The sequence below is a fragment of the Leuciscus leuciscus genome (assembly GCF_965113295.1).
Source record: "Leuciscus leuciscus genome assembly, chromosome: 15".
Taxonomy (NCBI): Eukaryota; Metazoa; Chordata; class Actinopteri; order Cypriniformes; family Leuciscidae; genus Leuciscus; species Leuciscus leuciscus.
In genome coordinates this window covers 10,679,549-10,695,314 of record NC_138739.1, presented here as the reverse complement: position 1 = coordinate 10,695,314, position 15,766 = coordinate 10,679,549, and the positions used below count along the sequence as shown (strand labels likewise).

General features: G+C 37.5%; 3 protein-coding genes across 16 annotated transcripts in view; 1 reads left to right on the top strand and 2 right to left on the bottom strand.

Annotated features, from left to right (window-relative positions):
• The window catches only part of LOC309476219 (uncharacterized protein), a 169,890-nt gene that overhangs the window by 60,815 nt on the left and 93,309 nt on the right, over positions 1-15,766 (bottom strand). The window lies entirely within an intron of this gene.
• LOC309476022 (uncharacterized protein) overlaps positions 1-15,766 on the top strand; it is a 157,047-nt gene that overhangs the window by 74,307 nt on the left and 66,974 nt on the right. The gene's annotated exons all lie outside the window — the stretch shown is intronic.
• LOC309476262 (uncharacterized protein) lies at positions 12,059-15,641 on the bottom strand. Of its 6 annotated transcripts, none has more exons than XM_082139538.1 (5): positions 15,470-15,638; positions 14,503-14,823; positions 12,939-13,010; positions 12,754-12,798; positions 12,059-12,643 (listed from the first exon to the last, which is right to left on the bottom strand). In XM_082139538.1, the coding sequence occupies exons 1-5, from the start codon at positions 15,510-15,512 to the stop codon at positions 12,528-12,530; spliced, it is 597 nt and encodes a 198-aa protein (XP_081995664.1). In that variant the 5' UTR covers positions 15,513-15,638; the 3' UTR covers positions 12,059-12,527. The 6 variants fall into 6 exon arrangements, with proteins under 6 accessions (XP_081995664.1, XP_081995668.1, XP_081995663.1 ...); XM_082139542.1 differs by having other exon boundaries at positions 12,754-12,783; positions 12,978-13,010; positions 15,470-15,634; XM_082139537.1 differs by having other exon boundaries at positions 12,754-12,828; positions 15,470-15,631.

Sequence of the window (15,766 nt, the reverse complement as noted above, 5' to 3'; positions counted from 1 at the left end):
TTGATGGGGATATGCCGATACGCGTTTACATGACCAAATATTCGGGTTAGAAAAGGGGTACCCCAGGGGTAATATCCGGGTTTTTAAAAACCGGGATATGAGCATATCCGGGTTTTTGCCGGTGTTGACATGGCCGTGCGCGACCGGGTTATTGCTAATATCCCGGTTTTGAACGGGTTATTGGCTGCATGTAAACGTAGTCAATGATAAATGAACTCTGTCCATTTAGGTTGTGCTTTGCTTGGCATGTTTGGCTTCCCATAACCCAATAGTTTTTCGGAGCAAGGGCACTAAAGGGGCCAACTGTGGGACTGTATTACTTAATTATAAACCAGTTATTTTATGTTAAAAATATATATTAACCCTAAATCTGTGACAAATTCAATGTTCTTCAGGTGTGTTTGGTGATACAGATGCAGTGAAGTCAAAGATGGAGGGAGAATCAGTGACTCTAAACTCTGATCTTACTGAAATGGAGGATGATGATCTGATTCTGTGGAGGTTTGAAAAAACTTTAATAGCTCTAATCAATGTACTGGCCGACAGCATGACTGTTTATGATGATGTTACTGATGGGAGATTCAGAGACAGACTGAAGCTGGACAATCAAACTGGATCTCTGACCATCATGAACACCAGAACTGAACATGCTGGAGTTTATAAACTTCAGACCAACAGTGTGATCAAGAGTATCAGTCTTACTGGCCATGGTGAGTTATCAGTTTCACATATTTTAAGTATTACACCATTGAAAGTGATGAATCTTAACATTTAGATTGTTTTGATCTGTACTTGTTGGCTTGGGTCGCATTCACGCACACACACAATCCAATTTTCAGTCATTGTAGATCATCTAATTTTATTTAACTTTAAAGAAGTATAAACTACTTATAGACTTTTTACCTTGACTGATGGTGATAAACTGTAGGTGTGTCCCAATTCGCCTACCTATACAATGCCCTAAATGTATCATCTTGTGAAGAAAAAGTACATACTTCCAAGTGTCCTGTCAATCTTCTCCACAGTTAACCTCCTCCACATTTAATTTAAATGAGGTTTTATTTAACAAAGTTCGGGAGGAGCAGGTTCAGATAATAAACCAAATTATGCACAGCTGGAGATTAATCAGTAATCAACTCAATGACAGAGTATAAATTCACAGCAGACCTATCTCTGTTCATTGAAAGTTTGTCAGCATCCCTCCTCCACCCCATCTCCTCACTTCCAGTTCCATCTACACTTACCAACTGGGGGGAGTACTTTGGGTTTGGGCCTAACTCCGAGCTTGGAGCCCTCCCCCCGGACAGCACGCCAAATACGCATAAACTTATTGTATTAATTATATGTAGATGTGAACTCGTGAATTTAGTTAATTGTATCAGAGAGAATAGTAGCACGTTGATTTGCCAGTAGTATGTCTTTCATATGGAGAACTCTCCTCATGTGTTTGCATAATGATGCATTTAAAAGGTAATGATCTTTATAAAAGTTATCAATGTTGTTGCTGATAAAATATAACACGGATAACAGATTTTTATTTTTTTTATTTTATCAGGTTATTGATTATTAATCACTCAAACCCCTTTATCTAAAACTCTCTACTTAACCACCAGTTGCTCACATGCGCCATGTTTGTAGTTTTTAAACACTTTTAACCAGACAGTGACTTTGGAAGATGGTGCCGCCGTGTTCGGATGCGGCCCTGGTCACTCCGCTTAGAATGTGTTTTTACTTAGTATTTTACTTACAACTACTCTCACGTTTTGCACACATGACATCTGCACTGATCCCCTGTGACAGCAGAACACTTTACCTATTCTGCAACGTTTTATCCACCGATCCAACGTGACCAACTGAGACACTTTGCGCAACGGACAGGAACAATGGCCATGAGAGGGAGCCTCCGAGGCGACAGAACAAAAAACACAGAGGGAAACATGCTGGGGTTTGCAACAGACTGAGGACCAGAGCCCACAGTCCACCTCTGGCCAGGATCCTGCTAGCCAACGTCCAGTTGCTTGAGAACAAGATGGAGGATTTTAGAGCCAGGATAAGATTGCAGCGGGACATACAGGACTGTAATCCTCTGTCTGTACGAAACATGGCTGATCCCCTCGGTACCGGACGTAGCTGTAACACCGTTCGATTACTTTTCTGTTCTTCGGATGGACAAGACAACAGAGGCCGGCCAAATGAGAGGTAGTGGGGTGTGTTTCAAACCCACTACCTCTCGGGGTTTGTTTCAAACCCACTACCTCTCATTTGGCCGGCCTCCGCTGTCCTGTCCATCCGAAGAACAGAAAAGTGGGTCACCACCTGTGGGTTCCTGATTGCCTCACCTGGAGCATCTAACGATCATGTGACATCTGTTCTATCTTCCTTGGGAGTTTACCTCGGTCATCACCACAACTTTATTTTTATTTCGTGACTTATATTATATATATATTTTATACCACGACTAGTTTATATCCCACTTTAGGGGGACCCTGTCTAAGGTCCATGATGTGCTCAGAATCTGTCTAAACAGTCATCCGGACTCATCTTTGTGACTGGAGACTTTAATAATGCAAATCTCAGACAAGTTATACCAAACTTTTATCAACTTTTTTTTTATCATTTTTAAACAAAGGCTCCAGTTGAAAAACTTTCTATGCATGTTTCGAGGCAAACTTCTCTAGTGCTTAGTCTGCTTACTATGTTGCCTTTGCACATGTGTAAATCGCTTTTTCCTGTTTCGAATGCGCATGCGTCACGTCTGAACGCGTTGTTGTCTTTGGAGCTCGATTGATTTATAATTCTTGATTTCTCTTTAAACTCACTTACAACGAACATTTTCTACTTTTCCTCACCTCATAGTTACAACGCGGACTGTTGAGCAGACGTGTCTCAAGCCTAGTGATCCAACGCTGGATACTCTTATAGGTTACGTCCGTGGATCACGGCTGAACGCGTCTTCTCCGCACTCATTTACAAACAAACATTTTTTCGCCTATCGTGCGTCTACTCTACACCCGTACCACTAAAAAGACGGATTATATCCAAGACTTCAGCCATAAATTAGTATTAATATTGATAGCATCACTGGTAGCGTCGTTGCTAACTTAACTTACTGTCTTACATCTGTTAAAATGGTGAATATATCAGATGTAAGTAGTCTACCTTTTGGTGCAGGTGAGGACACATTTGAGCTGCACGCGGTGCAGTCTGAGCTGGAAGCTGTTGAGAAACAGATCCACGACCTTTTAGTGAGAAAAGCCGAGCTGATAGACCGGCGTTTGGCTCTTGAAACATCACGGGCCGATGCACACAAATCAGAGATTAACGTTACTAACCCGCTGACTCCGACCTCGTCTACTCCGTGCGTTTCTCAACATCGGCGAGCGTCGATGTCGCGATCAGCCATGGTCTCGTTCACTCCGGCTCCAACATGCCACCACGAAGCCTGGATATTTCCGCAGCGGAAGACGCAAGTCAGGTCTAGACCAAGAAAACTCTCTCCGACCCTCCCGGTTTTCGAGATATCCACACAAAACCGCTTCTCCCCTCTTCGCGAAACAGAACGCGATGCTGTGATCATTGGCGATTCCATCGTTCGACACGTACACGCTACGTTAAATAAAAGTAAGGTGCATAGTCACTGCTTTCCTGGTGCTCGTGTTTCTGAAATCGCTGCTCGCGTTCCCGAGATTCTGAACGATAACGAGCGCGTCGGAACTGTGGTCCTGCACGCGGGAGTGAACGACATCAGGCTGCGGCAGACGGAGGTTCTGAAGAAAGACTTCAGGAATCTGATCGATACGGTACGCAGCACATCGCCTGAAACAACGATCATTGTGTCAGGACCGCTTCCCACGTACCGTCTAGGTCATGAAAAGTTTAGTAGATTATTTGCGCTAAATGAATGGTTAATGTCACGGTGCAATGAGCAGAAACTGCTCTTTGTAAATAATTGGAATCTGTTTTGGGAGCGTCCTAGGCTTTTTCGTGCTGATGGCTTACACCCAAGCAGATTCGGATCGGATCTTCTGTCAGATAACATCTCCAAAATGTTAAATACCTTTTGACTAGAAACCAAAAGTCCAAATCATAGTCTCTGCTGCACCAATTTAACTGATATAAATAGTGTAGAACATTGCATAGAAACTGTGTCTATTCCTCGTTTAGTGAGATCAAATAATAAATCTACTGCAGGATCTAGGAAAAATCTAATTGTTATTAAACCAGAAAATGTTGCTATTAGTAATCAAAAACAATTTCTAAAGCTAGGTCTTCTAGATCACTCACACCTAAGGCAGTTATTGTAAATGAAATAGTCACAGATAATAGCTTCGATGTACTTTACCTTACGATCGATCATAACTCCAGTAAACTATGGAGTGCCGCAGGGATCTGTGTTAGGCCCTCTATTATTTTCAATATATATGCTGCCACTTGGAAATATTATAAGGAAACATGGAATTAGTCTCCATTGTTATGCTGATGACACTCAAATCTATATTTCATCACGGCCAGATGAAAACGCTAAATTATCCAAATTGACAGAGTGTGTTAAAGATATAAAAGATTGGATGACGCGCAATTTTCTTTTATTAAATCCAGACAAGACAGAGGTACTAATCATCGGTTCAAAAAACCACCATCAAAACCTCTCACAATACAACTTTAACATAGTAGGATGTCCTGTTACTTTATCCTCTACAGTAAAAGACCTGGGTGTTATATTAGACTGCAACCTGTCTTTTGAAAATCATATTTCATATGTTACAAGAACAGCCTTTTTCCACATTAGAAACATTGCTAAGCTACGTAACATGCTATCTGTTTCTGATGCAGAAAAGTTAGTTCATGCGTTCATGACCTCGAGACTAGATTACTGTAATGCTTTATTAGCCGGTTGTCCTGCATCCTCAATATACAAGCTACAGTTAGTCCAAAATGCCGCCGCTAGAGTTCTTACTAGATCAAGAAAATATGATCATATAACACCAATTTTATCATCACTGCATTGGTTACCTATAAAGTTCCGTATTAATTACAAGGTATTGCTACTGACTTATAAAGCCCTAAACGGCTTAGCTCCAGTCTATTTAACCGATCTTCTATCGCCCTATAATCCATCGCGCCCTTATAAGGTCAGTAAATTTGAGGCTTTTGGTCATACCTAGGATATCCAGATCCACCAAAAGAGGGAGAGCATTTTCACATTTAGCTCCAAAACTCTGGAATAGCCTTCCTGATAGTGTTCGTTGCTCAGACTCGCTCTCCCAGTTTAAAACTAGATTAAAGTCGCATCTCTTCAGCCAGGCATTCATATAATACTTTTAATCTTACAGTTAAATCCGACCTCTAGTTCATAAACGCCAGAGGAGAACTGGCCCCCGACTGAGCCCGGGTTCTCCCAAGGTTTTTTTTTTCTCCATTGGGTCACCTGATGGAGTTTTTCGGTTCCTTGCCACTGTTGCCTTTGGCTTGCTCAGTTGGGGATATTTGGGAATATTTAATTTAATTAATCAATCAACGATACTATTGATCAGCATTACCAAACGTGGACGTTCCACTAGAAACAAACATTGATGTATTGTTTTAATTTATTACTGTGAAGCTGCTTTGATACAACCTATGTTGTGAAAAGTGCTATATAAATAAACTTGACTTGACTTGACTTGACTTACTACCAGTCTGCCGACGAGCACCGAGGGAAGAAACAGCTGTGTCAGAGATGAGCGCACAATCACTGTATTGGAGGACGAGGTTCATAAAGCGTGGGAACATCAGGAAAGCAGCCAGCCGGACAGCATCGAGTTTTAAGATCCTGTGCTGATCGTTTGCCTTGATTATTTACAACCATATTTAATGAGTCCCCCACTCAGTCAGTGGTCCACACATGTTTTAAAAAATCTGAAATTGTTCCTGTGCCAAAAAAACAATAAGCCCTCTTGCCAAAATGACTATCGACCTGTGGAACTTACATCACTAATTATGAAGGGCTTTGAATGACTTAACAATAATAAAAAAATAAAAAATAAGGCAATAAATGCTATACTCATCTCTGTGAAAAGGTTAAAAAAAGAACTGCCAAATAACCAATGGATCATTATAGAACCTGTAAGTTCAATGTTAACTTTTTTGATAGTTGAAAGTTCATGTTTGCACTTAGGCAAGGATGCTGACATCTCATGGCGCTGTCGGTGAGAGCGTCACAATTATGGCTTGCTGCCATGCCAACAACGTTGTATTTTGTTAGTTATTATAAACAACCCAGCTGCAGTTTGACTGAAAATACTTGGAATGCAAAATAAATAAAAACATGATTTATAAAAATTAACAAGAACAATCCGTGATCTATTTTTGCAAATGGTTGTGTAAACTTGCCGCATATAATGTAAATATCAATAAATCGATTGATATAGCCCTGAATCGAATTGTATCTTTGATTTGTTATCTTTAGAATAGCATATATATCGCTGGCTGAGATCGTATCGTCATAACTTTATTGACTAAAGTAACTAGCTTTACGTTCAAGGGTCACTCTTCTACCGTTAATTGATGCGTACAGCCATCTGCCGGAAGCTAGTTATTTTAGTGGAGAAAGTTTTAAATATGGATATTTTTCTTACACGAAGCATCGCTTTACTTCAGAAGACCTTTAATCATGAATAGATAAACTTTGATTGACTTTCAAAGACAAACAGCCATTCATTGCCATTATAAAGCTGGGAAGAGCCAGGACATTTTTAAATATAACTATGATTGTCTTCTTCTGAAAGAAGAATGTCAAATACACAGTACACCTAAGATGGCTTCAGGGTGAGGAAATCATGGGCTAATTTTAATTTTTGCATGAACTATCCCTTTAAATGCATGGACACATCATATATTATAGGGAAACCCACCAAACTGCTTGGAAACAGGAACTAATGTTTGGCCGGAAACAAAGTTTACAGGACTGCGTTCTCTGGAATCTTGTCAAGCGGAGTACTTCTACATTCCGATTGGTTGCCGCCGAACCGCATCATAGCTCATTACCATAAAGTTGACCTGACTTCAACTTTTCTTGACGCCCACACCGTGTTTGATTACTGTTGAGTAGATGATGATCCAGTTTGATGTTCACCTTGAACGTATTTTACAAATGTGTCTTGGATTACAGTGCAGAACTCTGTATTCTGTTCAAACCTATATTCTGAACTGATAAAGAATAATTCTTTATAATTCTTACAGTAGGATCTTTGTTTCAAATGATTATTAGGTTTTCAATATATAAAATAAAGATGTGAAAGAACTGTTCTGTCATTTGTGTCTGCCAGTTTTGTCAAGCTCTAAGGCATTTCTAAAACGCATGATTTCATGTCCTCACAAAAATAAAGTAGCTGTTTATTTGTGTCTGCAGGTGTGGATGGTTTTACAGGTGCATTGATGTCAGTGCCAGTGCCAGTGTCTGTGTCTGTGTCTGTGACGGAGGGAGGTTCAGTCACTCTGAACACTAGTGTTACCAAACAACAACATGAACCAGTGTTGTGGTATTTCAATGACACTCGCATAGCTCTGATCAACAAAGAGGCCAGTGAGAGCTGTTTATATGATGGAGAAGACGGGAGATTCAGAGACAGACTGGAGGTGGACTATGAGACCGGATCTCTGACCATCACAAACATCAGATCTGAACATGCTGGACGTTATGAAGCAGAGATTATCAGCAGCGAAAGTTCAGGCAAAAAGCAAAGCTTGAACAGAAACAGCAAGTGTGAAAGCACAAAAATCACCAGAAAAATCAGCAACAAGGGTGACAACATAAGAATATTCAGTGTGACTGTCAATGGTGAGTCATTTGATGTAATTTACTCTGAAGTATTTTACAGATTGAATACTGTAAATTAATTATTTTTCATTTTGGACTGTTTTAAAGAGGGACTATCAGATCTGTTTGCTCTCTTTCACTGTATGTTATTGTTCATATATACATTTCTGTCAGGACCACTGCTGTCAAATAGACAATTAGCATGTTTGGCGGTATGGTTCTGTTCTGGGCGAGAACTCCTGCTTCATGCAGCCTAGCATTGGTAAGAGCAGGGAGAGCAGCAATAACCCCCCTTGGGGTAAACAGAACAGAACCAACATGAATGTATGCAAATATATTTAATTCAAGATGTTAAAGTACAGCATAATCGAGAATTTATTCTGATTCAAGGGGAATCACAATGGCAAATCCTGAGGAGGAGCTGGGGATGGAGCAGGGTAATTTGCTCCTGATAAAGCTGCTGGTAATACTGAAGGAGCTTATATATGTATACGGTGATTGGCGTCGTATTCCTATAGGTAGATGTGGATCAGCTGAGGGTCAGCTGATGCGAGTTTGACTAACATGACCTGCCAGAACTAATGCTACGCTTGATAACCTATTTTACTGTACAATCTGATTTCTGTCACAGTAATCAACATTAAACAGATATTCAACTTTCATTGCCATGCTGTTCGTTTAATTGCAACATCTATAGTTAAAAACTGTATTTCTATTCTGGTCAAAAATAAACTGACACTCTTAAGTCGTATTAAGGAGCAATATTCTGTAAATATTTCAACATGCAATGTTTTTGAAAATATAATAAAGAACCTTTTTCTGAATGCTTAACATTTTTCATCATAACTGATCATTCTGACTTATGATGTTTATTTATCTTGTTCAGCAATGCTGATACTAGTGATGAGTGATATTAGTATTAGTGATTAATATTAGTGATTAGCTGCTGCAGGAAGCTTGTTTACATTTTGCTCCTTTTATGCAGCTGCAAATGAAGAGAACAGCCATAATTATCCATAGTTTCTTTTCTTTCTAATCTGTGTTGGTTTGTATTTCTTTATTTTATTCTCTTGTGTTTTCCAGCTACTGGTCATGGTAAGGCAGATCCCAATAAGGAAATAAAAGAGCCAGAGACCGACAAGAGTATGTTTCATTCTTTTTTGTAATTTATATTCATCCTTTGTCCCAATATATAATAAATTGAACAAAAAATGTATGTTCGTGCAAGGCAAGTTTATTTATGGACCATTTTATACACAAGATAATTCAAAGTTTTTACATAAAAAAAAAAAAAAAAAAAAAATAGTAATCAAAAAGATTCAAGGCTAAAAATAAAATATTACAGAAAGAAGATAAAAGAATGTTAAAACTAGGTATACATTACAATTAATTGGAGGAAAAAAGGCTTAAAATAAACAGTACAGTAGAAAATCAGTGTTTAATCAATGCACTGATACGTTTTCAATCTGGACTTTCAATCTAGCTTTCAGTGGGGTATTTCCAGGGATAATGGTATAAACACAGTTAGATTCACTCACACTAATGTCTCTATTTGTCTGTATCTGTATCTGTTTCAACTTCAGGTCCGTCTGCTGGTGATGTTGCAGGAATAGTTGTTGCTGTTCTGCTGGTGTGTGTAACTGCAGCTGCTGGTGTGATTTGCTATCGCCGCAGGAGCTCTAGAAATGGCAAGTAACACCTACAGATACTGTATCGAGAGGATTTTCAACATTTTTTTTAAATGATGTTTTATTAACAAGGTTCGGGAGGAGCACGTTCAGATAATTAACACAAGTGGAGAGCACTCAGCAATCAATGGTACTCAGCAGTCTCACCTCATTCCATTGACAGTTTTTGCAGCATCCCTCCACCACCCCTTCTCCACGCTTCTAGTCCTAAAACAATTACATACGGGGGGAGCACTCTGGGTTCGGGCCGAACTCCGAGCTCGGAGCCCTCCCTCCGGACAGCACGCCAAATACGCATTAAACTTTACCCCTTCAAATTATATGTAAGTGTGAACTCGTGAATGTTGCAAAATTGATGTTTATTTGTGTGTGTTTATTTGTCAAAGCAGGGGTTCTGTAGGAAATCCACATATGAGGTAAAATACTGCACTACTGTAGTGTGTATTTATAGATCTGTGTTTCACATGCACTGAAAAACTACTTTTCTGTAGCTGTAAACAGCACTAATTTCTTTTTTTATCATCTGTGATTTGTTGCTTTCTTAGACGGAGAAAGACGCATGATCTGAGAGGATCGCAACAGCTACTGCAACATTATTCCCATAGAATTTAATCAGCTAAAACAAAAGTATCCTATAATATTCCTCTGAAAATCAATTATGGGAAAATCAGCTGAAACATGATGAAATGCTTTGCAGGCTTCTTATTAATGAGACTGTAATATAAAGTATGTATTTCTGGGTTCAGGGTTCCCACAGGTCCTTGAAATACTTGAAAGTTTGTGAATCTGAAAAAATGTTTTCAAGGCCCTGGAAAGTTTTTGAAAATAACCATACATAGACATGTGCTTGAATTTATTTTGTGCAATAAGTTTTCTGGAAATAATTCCACATTCACTCCAGTCCCCTATAATGTCTTATTTCGCCAACACTTCATGGCCTTTGCATACTAGCTTGCTTGATTTACACTAGTTGAGCACATTTACGCGTTACGTTAGGGTTTTTCCTGCATAGAGAATTATAAGGCGGCCGCCTCCGTCAAATTTTGTGCCGCCTCTGGCTCTCGACAATATAAAATAACTAGGGAATCACCGAAAACCTGAGGATGATTCTGTTTTCTAGGGGTACCAGGCCTTTACCCACAAAAACAATGTGGGAAACACATTAGGCTATATGATGATCTACCAAATACAAATTTTATTATCTTATTATTAAAATACATTATTAGGATTTTACCACATCCTCCTCATTTTGAGCCAGGAAAAACCCTGAGTTATGTTAAGTGTTTCCCGCATTTCACGTGTGCATGAAACTACGATGGTACCTCATCGTTTGTTGTTGGACACAACAAATGTGTCCCCACATTAAATCCTTGAATTTTAAGTCAACCAAGGTGTGGGAACCCTGTGGGTTTTTTAGATTGTTTGCTGTACACGTCACACTGCAGCTTTTAAGCATTTTTCTGTCTTTTGTTATAAGTCATAAATGACAAGGAGGCAGCCTCTCGCAATGCAAAGTCAATGGAGACCGGTGACGTAGATGCTGATTGTACCGTGGATGCGTTGATTTACTTCACATAATCTGCAAAAGTCGTTCACAGTCATGTTTACTCCGGTATTTCGCTCTATGGTTTTGTTTTTGCATCATACATGTGTTTACAGTGGAAGATAGGTGCGGCTGAGCATGCGCATAACACACGCCATAACCAAACGTTATGTGATTGGCTTACGGGTAACCAATGATTTTAAACTTCAGACAAGCGAAGAACAAAACAATTAATTAATATTAATATATATAATATTTACATACAATTTTGAAACTTGTATGATTATGATTTGGACCACTTGAACCACTTTTATTGTTGTTGGTTCTGGAAGTTTAAGTCCTCATTTTCTCCATATAGAATTTTTAAACATTCTGAATAAACCTTCAAGAAAGACTTACCGCGATGTCTGAAGTATCTGCTGAAGCCTCATGTCAGTATTCAACATAAGTAACCAAATGTATTTCATTGAAAAAAAAAAACACAATAGAAAATGTTTTAGCCTGCCCATAATCTTGAAGAAAAATGAATCATATAATTGTGGCAAATGTTCAATCATGGAATTGTAGTTCATTATATTTAGAACACGTCTTAACCTTATTTCCTTATTTTCATACACAGTTTGTTTGTTTTTTTGTTTGTTTGTTTCCTGATTTCCTATTCCTATTCCTATTTCCTATTCCTGATTCCTATCAATGGTTGGTGGTTTGGTGAATGGTTTAGAACTCTTTTAAGCGAATTCCTTATGGAGAGAGTAAATGGCGGGGGGGGGGGGGGGGGGGGATCATCCAGAATTAACAATGACAATTAAGACTTGGTCTGTTACTTGTTCTCTTAAAAAAAAAAATAAAATACCCCATGTGTAAAGAGGTGTACATTTTGTTTGTTTTTTAAAATAAACTGTTTAATGCTGTAAATGTGTTTTTATTCAACCATCATTCAAATCTGATTCTGATTTTACAGTTTTTTTTTGACACCCCATTATTTATAATAAAAAAAATATGTATGATTCAGATATCAGTTCAGTAGTATTCAGTTTTCTGTTCAATTCCACAGGGATTTATTGGCGTGACAAATATTTTTACATTCATATTTGTGGGGTTCCTGCATACAATTATCAAACAAAATAAAAATAGCAGCATAATGCAAATTAAAAAAATGAAAACAATGTAATTCTTTAAATTTGTAAAATGGATTGCATTAAATAATAAAATGAAATATTAAAGAATTTTTATCGTTTTGGTTTTATATTTTATCGTATCGAATATTTATCGTTTTATCTCCAGATAGCCCCCAAAAAAACAGTTCTGGTAAGCAAACTCGCCATAACTAACACATTTGTTCAGATTTGTCTATCATATTTAATCATATTATACCCTTGAATGGAGACTTTATGTCTCGGTCATACATTCAGTCACATTAACTTTTGTCAGGTCATATACAATACACATACATGGATATGTATCAACACCACATTAATCTAATTACCATCATATTTGATTATATGAATATAATTAAATGCAAACATAATAGAACAGTACATTTCTTCCACAATGATGATGATGATGATGATGATGATGATGCGTCTCTGCTGGTGACAGGAACAGAAGTAGGAGCTGGAAAACATGAGAAAAATCAAAACGTTTTTTTTATTGCAATATCAGTCTAATTACCATCATATTTGATTATATGAATATAATTAAATGCAAACATAATAGAACAGTACATTTCTTCCACAATGATGATGATGATGATGATGATGATGATGCGTCTCTGCTGGTGACAGGAACAGAAGTAGGAGCTGGAAAACATGAGAAAAATCAAAACGTTTTTTTTATTGCAATATCAGTCTAATTACCATCATATTTGATTATATGAATATAATTAAATGCAAACATAATAGAACAGTACATTTCTTCCACAATGATGATGATGATGATGATGATGATGCGTCTCTGCTGGTGACAGGAACAGAAGTAGGAGCTGGAAAACATGAGAAAAATCAAAACGTTTTTTTATTGCAATATCAGTCACAGTCATTTAAAGCTGACAGTCCTGATCTTCTTAAGGAGAATGTGTCTAAATGTTAAAGTGGATTGTGGGATTTCACAGAGTGTGTGTGCAAAGACATTTGTTCACACACCTGCATACATAGAAGTCTACTTATTATAGGTGACTTTGAGCTTACAGATACTAAACAGTAAAAGTTTTAAGTCCTTTACAAATTTACTTGAGTAAAAACAGGCTACAAAAGTACTTGATTTTTAACGTACTTAAGTATTAAAAGTAAAAAGCAAAAAGTAACTGTGTGTGTGGGGGGGGGTCTAACATCATTATAAATATATAATTTGTAATGGCATGTTGTGTGTTTTTTGTCTTAAACTCTACACTGTTGAGGTGATGATATGAACATGCCCACATCCAAGCATTTACAGCTCAGCTTTAACAGCAGATTCAGTTCACAAACCACTGGAAATCGTGACCTAAATATTATTTTCATTTACAATAATCAATCAAATTCATAATTTCTTTTTGAGATTTCAACTCAAATGAAATCCTTTATAGAAAACACTAATAAAAATGAATGCTTTGGCATAATAACTCATGTTAGATTTGTGTTGGTCAGATGAAGTTCAGGCGAAGTCTGAGCACTGAAACATCTGCAACTAAGATCAAATTTAGAATAGAATTTAGTCCCATTTATTCATATTATTATTCATATTCATATTATTATTATTATTCAAAATACTGTAAGTATGTTTATTTATTCTGACTAAACCTATCTGTGTCTTTATGCTTTTTAAAATTTGTTATTCTTAAATGTTATTATGTGTCTTGTTATATTTATATGTGGAATGGAATGCGGTGAGACCCCGACCCCGGGACTCCGGATACTATAAGTTGTGATGTATTTGGTGGGCTCAGACCCCAAGTATATATTTTTCCTCTTTGTCTTTCTTTTTTTGTTTTTTGGTGTCATATCCTACTAATGGGTTACACTTTCAGTTCCAGTTGTTCAATCGATCAAGTGTTTACATGTTCTCTCGATAAACTACCCCTTTCAATCATATGAAAATTATTTGTAATAGAGCTGACACTTTGAGTTTGTAATGGGTTATGTTATAGCCTTACTTGTTTTTAATGTTGTTATGAAATATCTGTAGTGACTGCATGATCATATCACTACATTATTTACCATCATGCGAGCCTCAAATTAAAGCTTGGCGGACCACATGAGGCTTGCAAGCCGCGCAATGAGTAACTCTGGTTTAGACAATGGCCACATTGGATCGGTAAATAAAACATTGCAAAAGAGGTGAGTAAAGTGGTTTCTGATGCTTAAAAGTGTTCTGATGTCATGTGTGCAAAACGTGAGGGCGATCCAAGCCAACAGGTAAAGATCAAAACAATCTAAATGTAAGATTCATCACTTTCAATGGTGGAATACTTAAAATATGTGAAACTGATAACTCACCATGGACAGTAAGACTGAAACTCTTGATCACACTGTTGGTCTGAAGTTGATAATCTCCAGCATGTTCAGTTGTGGTGTTTGTGATGGTCAGAGATCCAGTTTGATCGTCCAGCTTCAGTCTGTCTCTGAATCTCCCATCAAGAACATCCTCATATACAGTCATGCTGCCGGCCAGTACATTGATTTGAACTATTAAAGTGTTTTCAAACCTCCACAGAATCAGATCATCATCCTCCATCTCAGTAAGATCAGAGTTTAGAGTGACTGAATCTCCCACCATCACTGACACTGACTTCACTGCATCTGTGTCACCAAACACACCTGAAGAACATTGAATTTGTCACAGATGAAGGGTAAATATATATTTTTTTAATAAAATAACTGGTTTATAATTAATTAATAGTAGTCAGTTGGCCCCTTTAGTGCCCTTGCTCTGAAAAATGATTGGTTATGAGAAGTCAAACATGCCAAGCAATGCCAAGCAGATCATTAATTATTGATCTTGCAAAGCAGAGCATTTTAAAGAGTGCTTTGTGAACTAGTGGGGATTGTAATACACATTCAATTTCCCCTCTGAATTCTCTATTAGAAAACATAACTGGAAGTAAAACAACTTAATTCCAACGGTGTACATTGAATGGTTTGCATTGCTTCTTTTTTGGAGATAATATAATTAAAATCATATAATTTACTTCCCGTCATGTTATTTCAAACCCATTTTGTGAAACAAACGAAAATGTTTAGCGGATTTCTCAGTGATCATCATTCAAATGTGGTAAGAACAGATTCTGCTGTGTTTTTGGCATCTTCCCTATTTTCTGTTGTGGTTCCCACTTATTTCTATTTTAGTTTGATTGCAGCATATTTTATTTTGGGTTTAACCAACAATGTAGATCTGTCTGATTAAAAACATCTATGTTTAAATATAAAGAATTAATGTGTGAAAAAGAATTTGAATTTAACTTACCAACCAGATGCCACAAGTAGAGCAAAACAACCATATGAACCATTTTAAAATGATAGTTCCTGAAATATGCGAACACTTCCGTTACTGACAGATTTTGAACAAACAGGATGGTGTTAAACTGTGATTTTAAAGGTATAGCGGAGGATCTTTCCGATTTTAGATAAGACCCACCCTCTCCACTTTTTGAATAAGTTTGATTGATTCACCAGAATGATTGACAATTAGGAGGACCAATAGTATACACTATCCACCCGGAAGTAAAATAATCCTCCGCTATACCTTTAAGCTAGTGTTTGC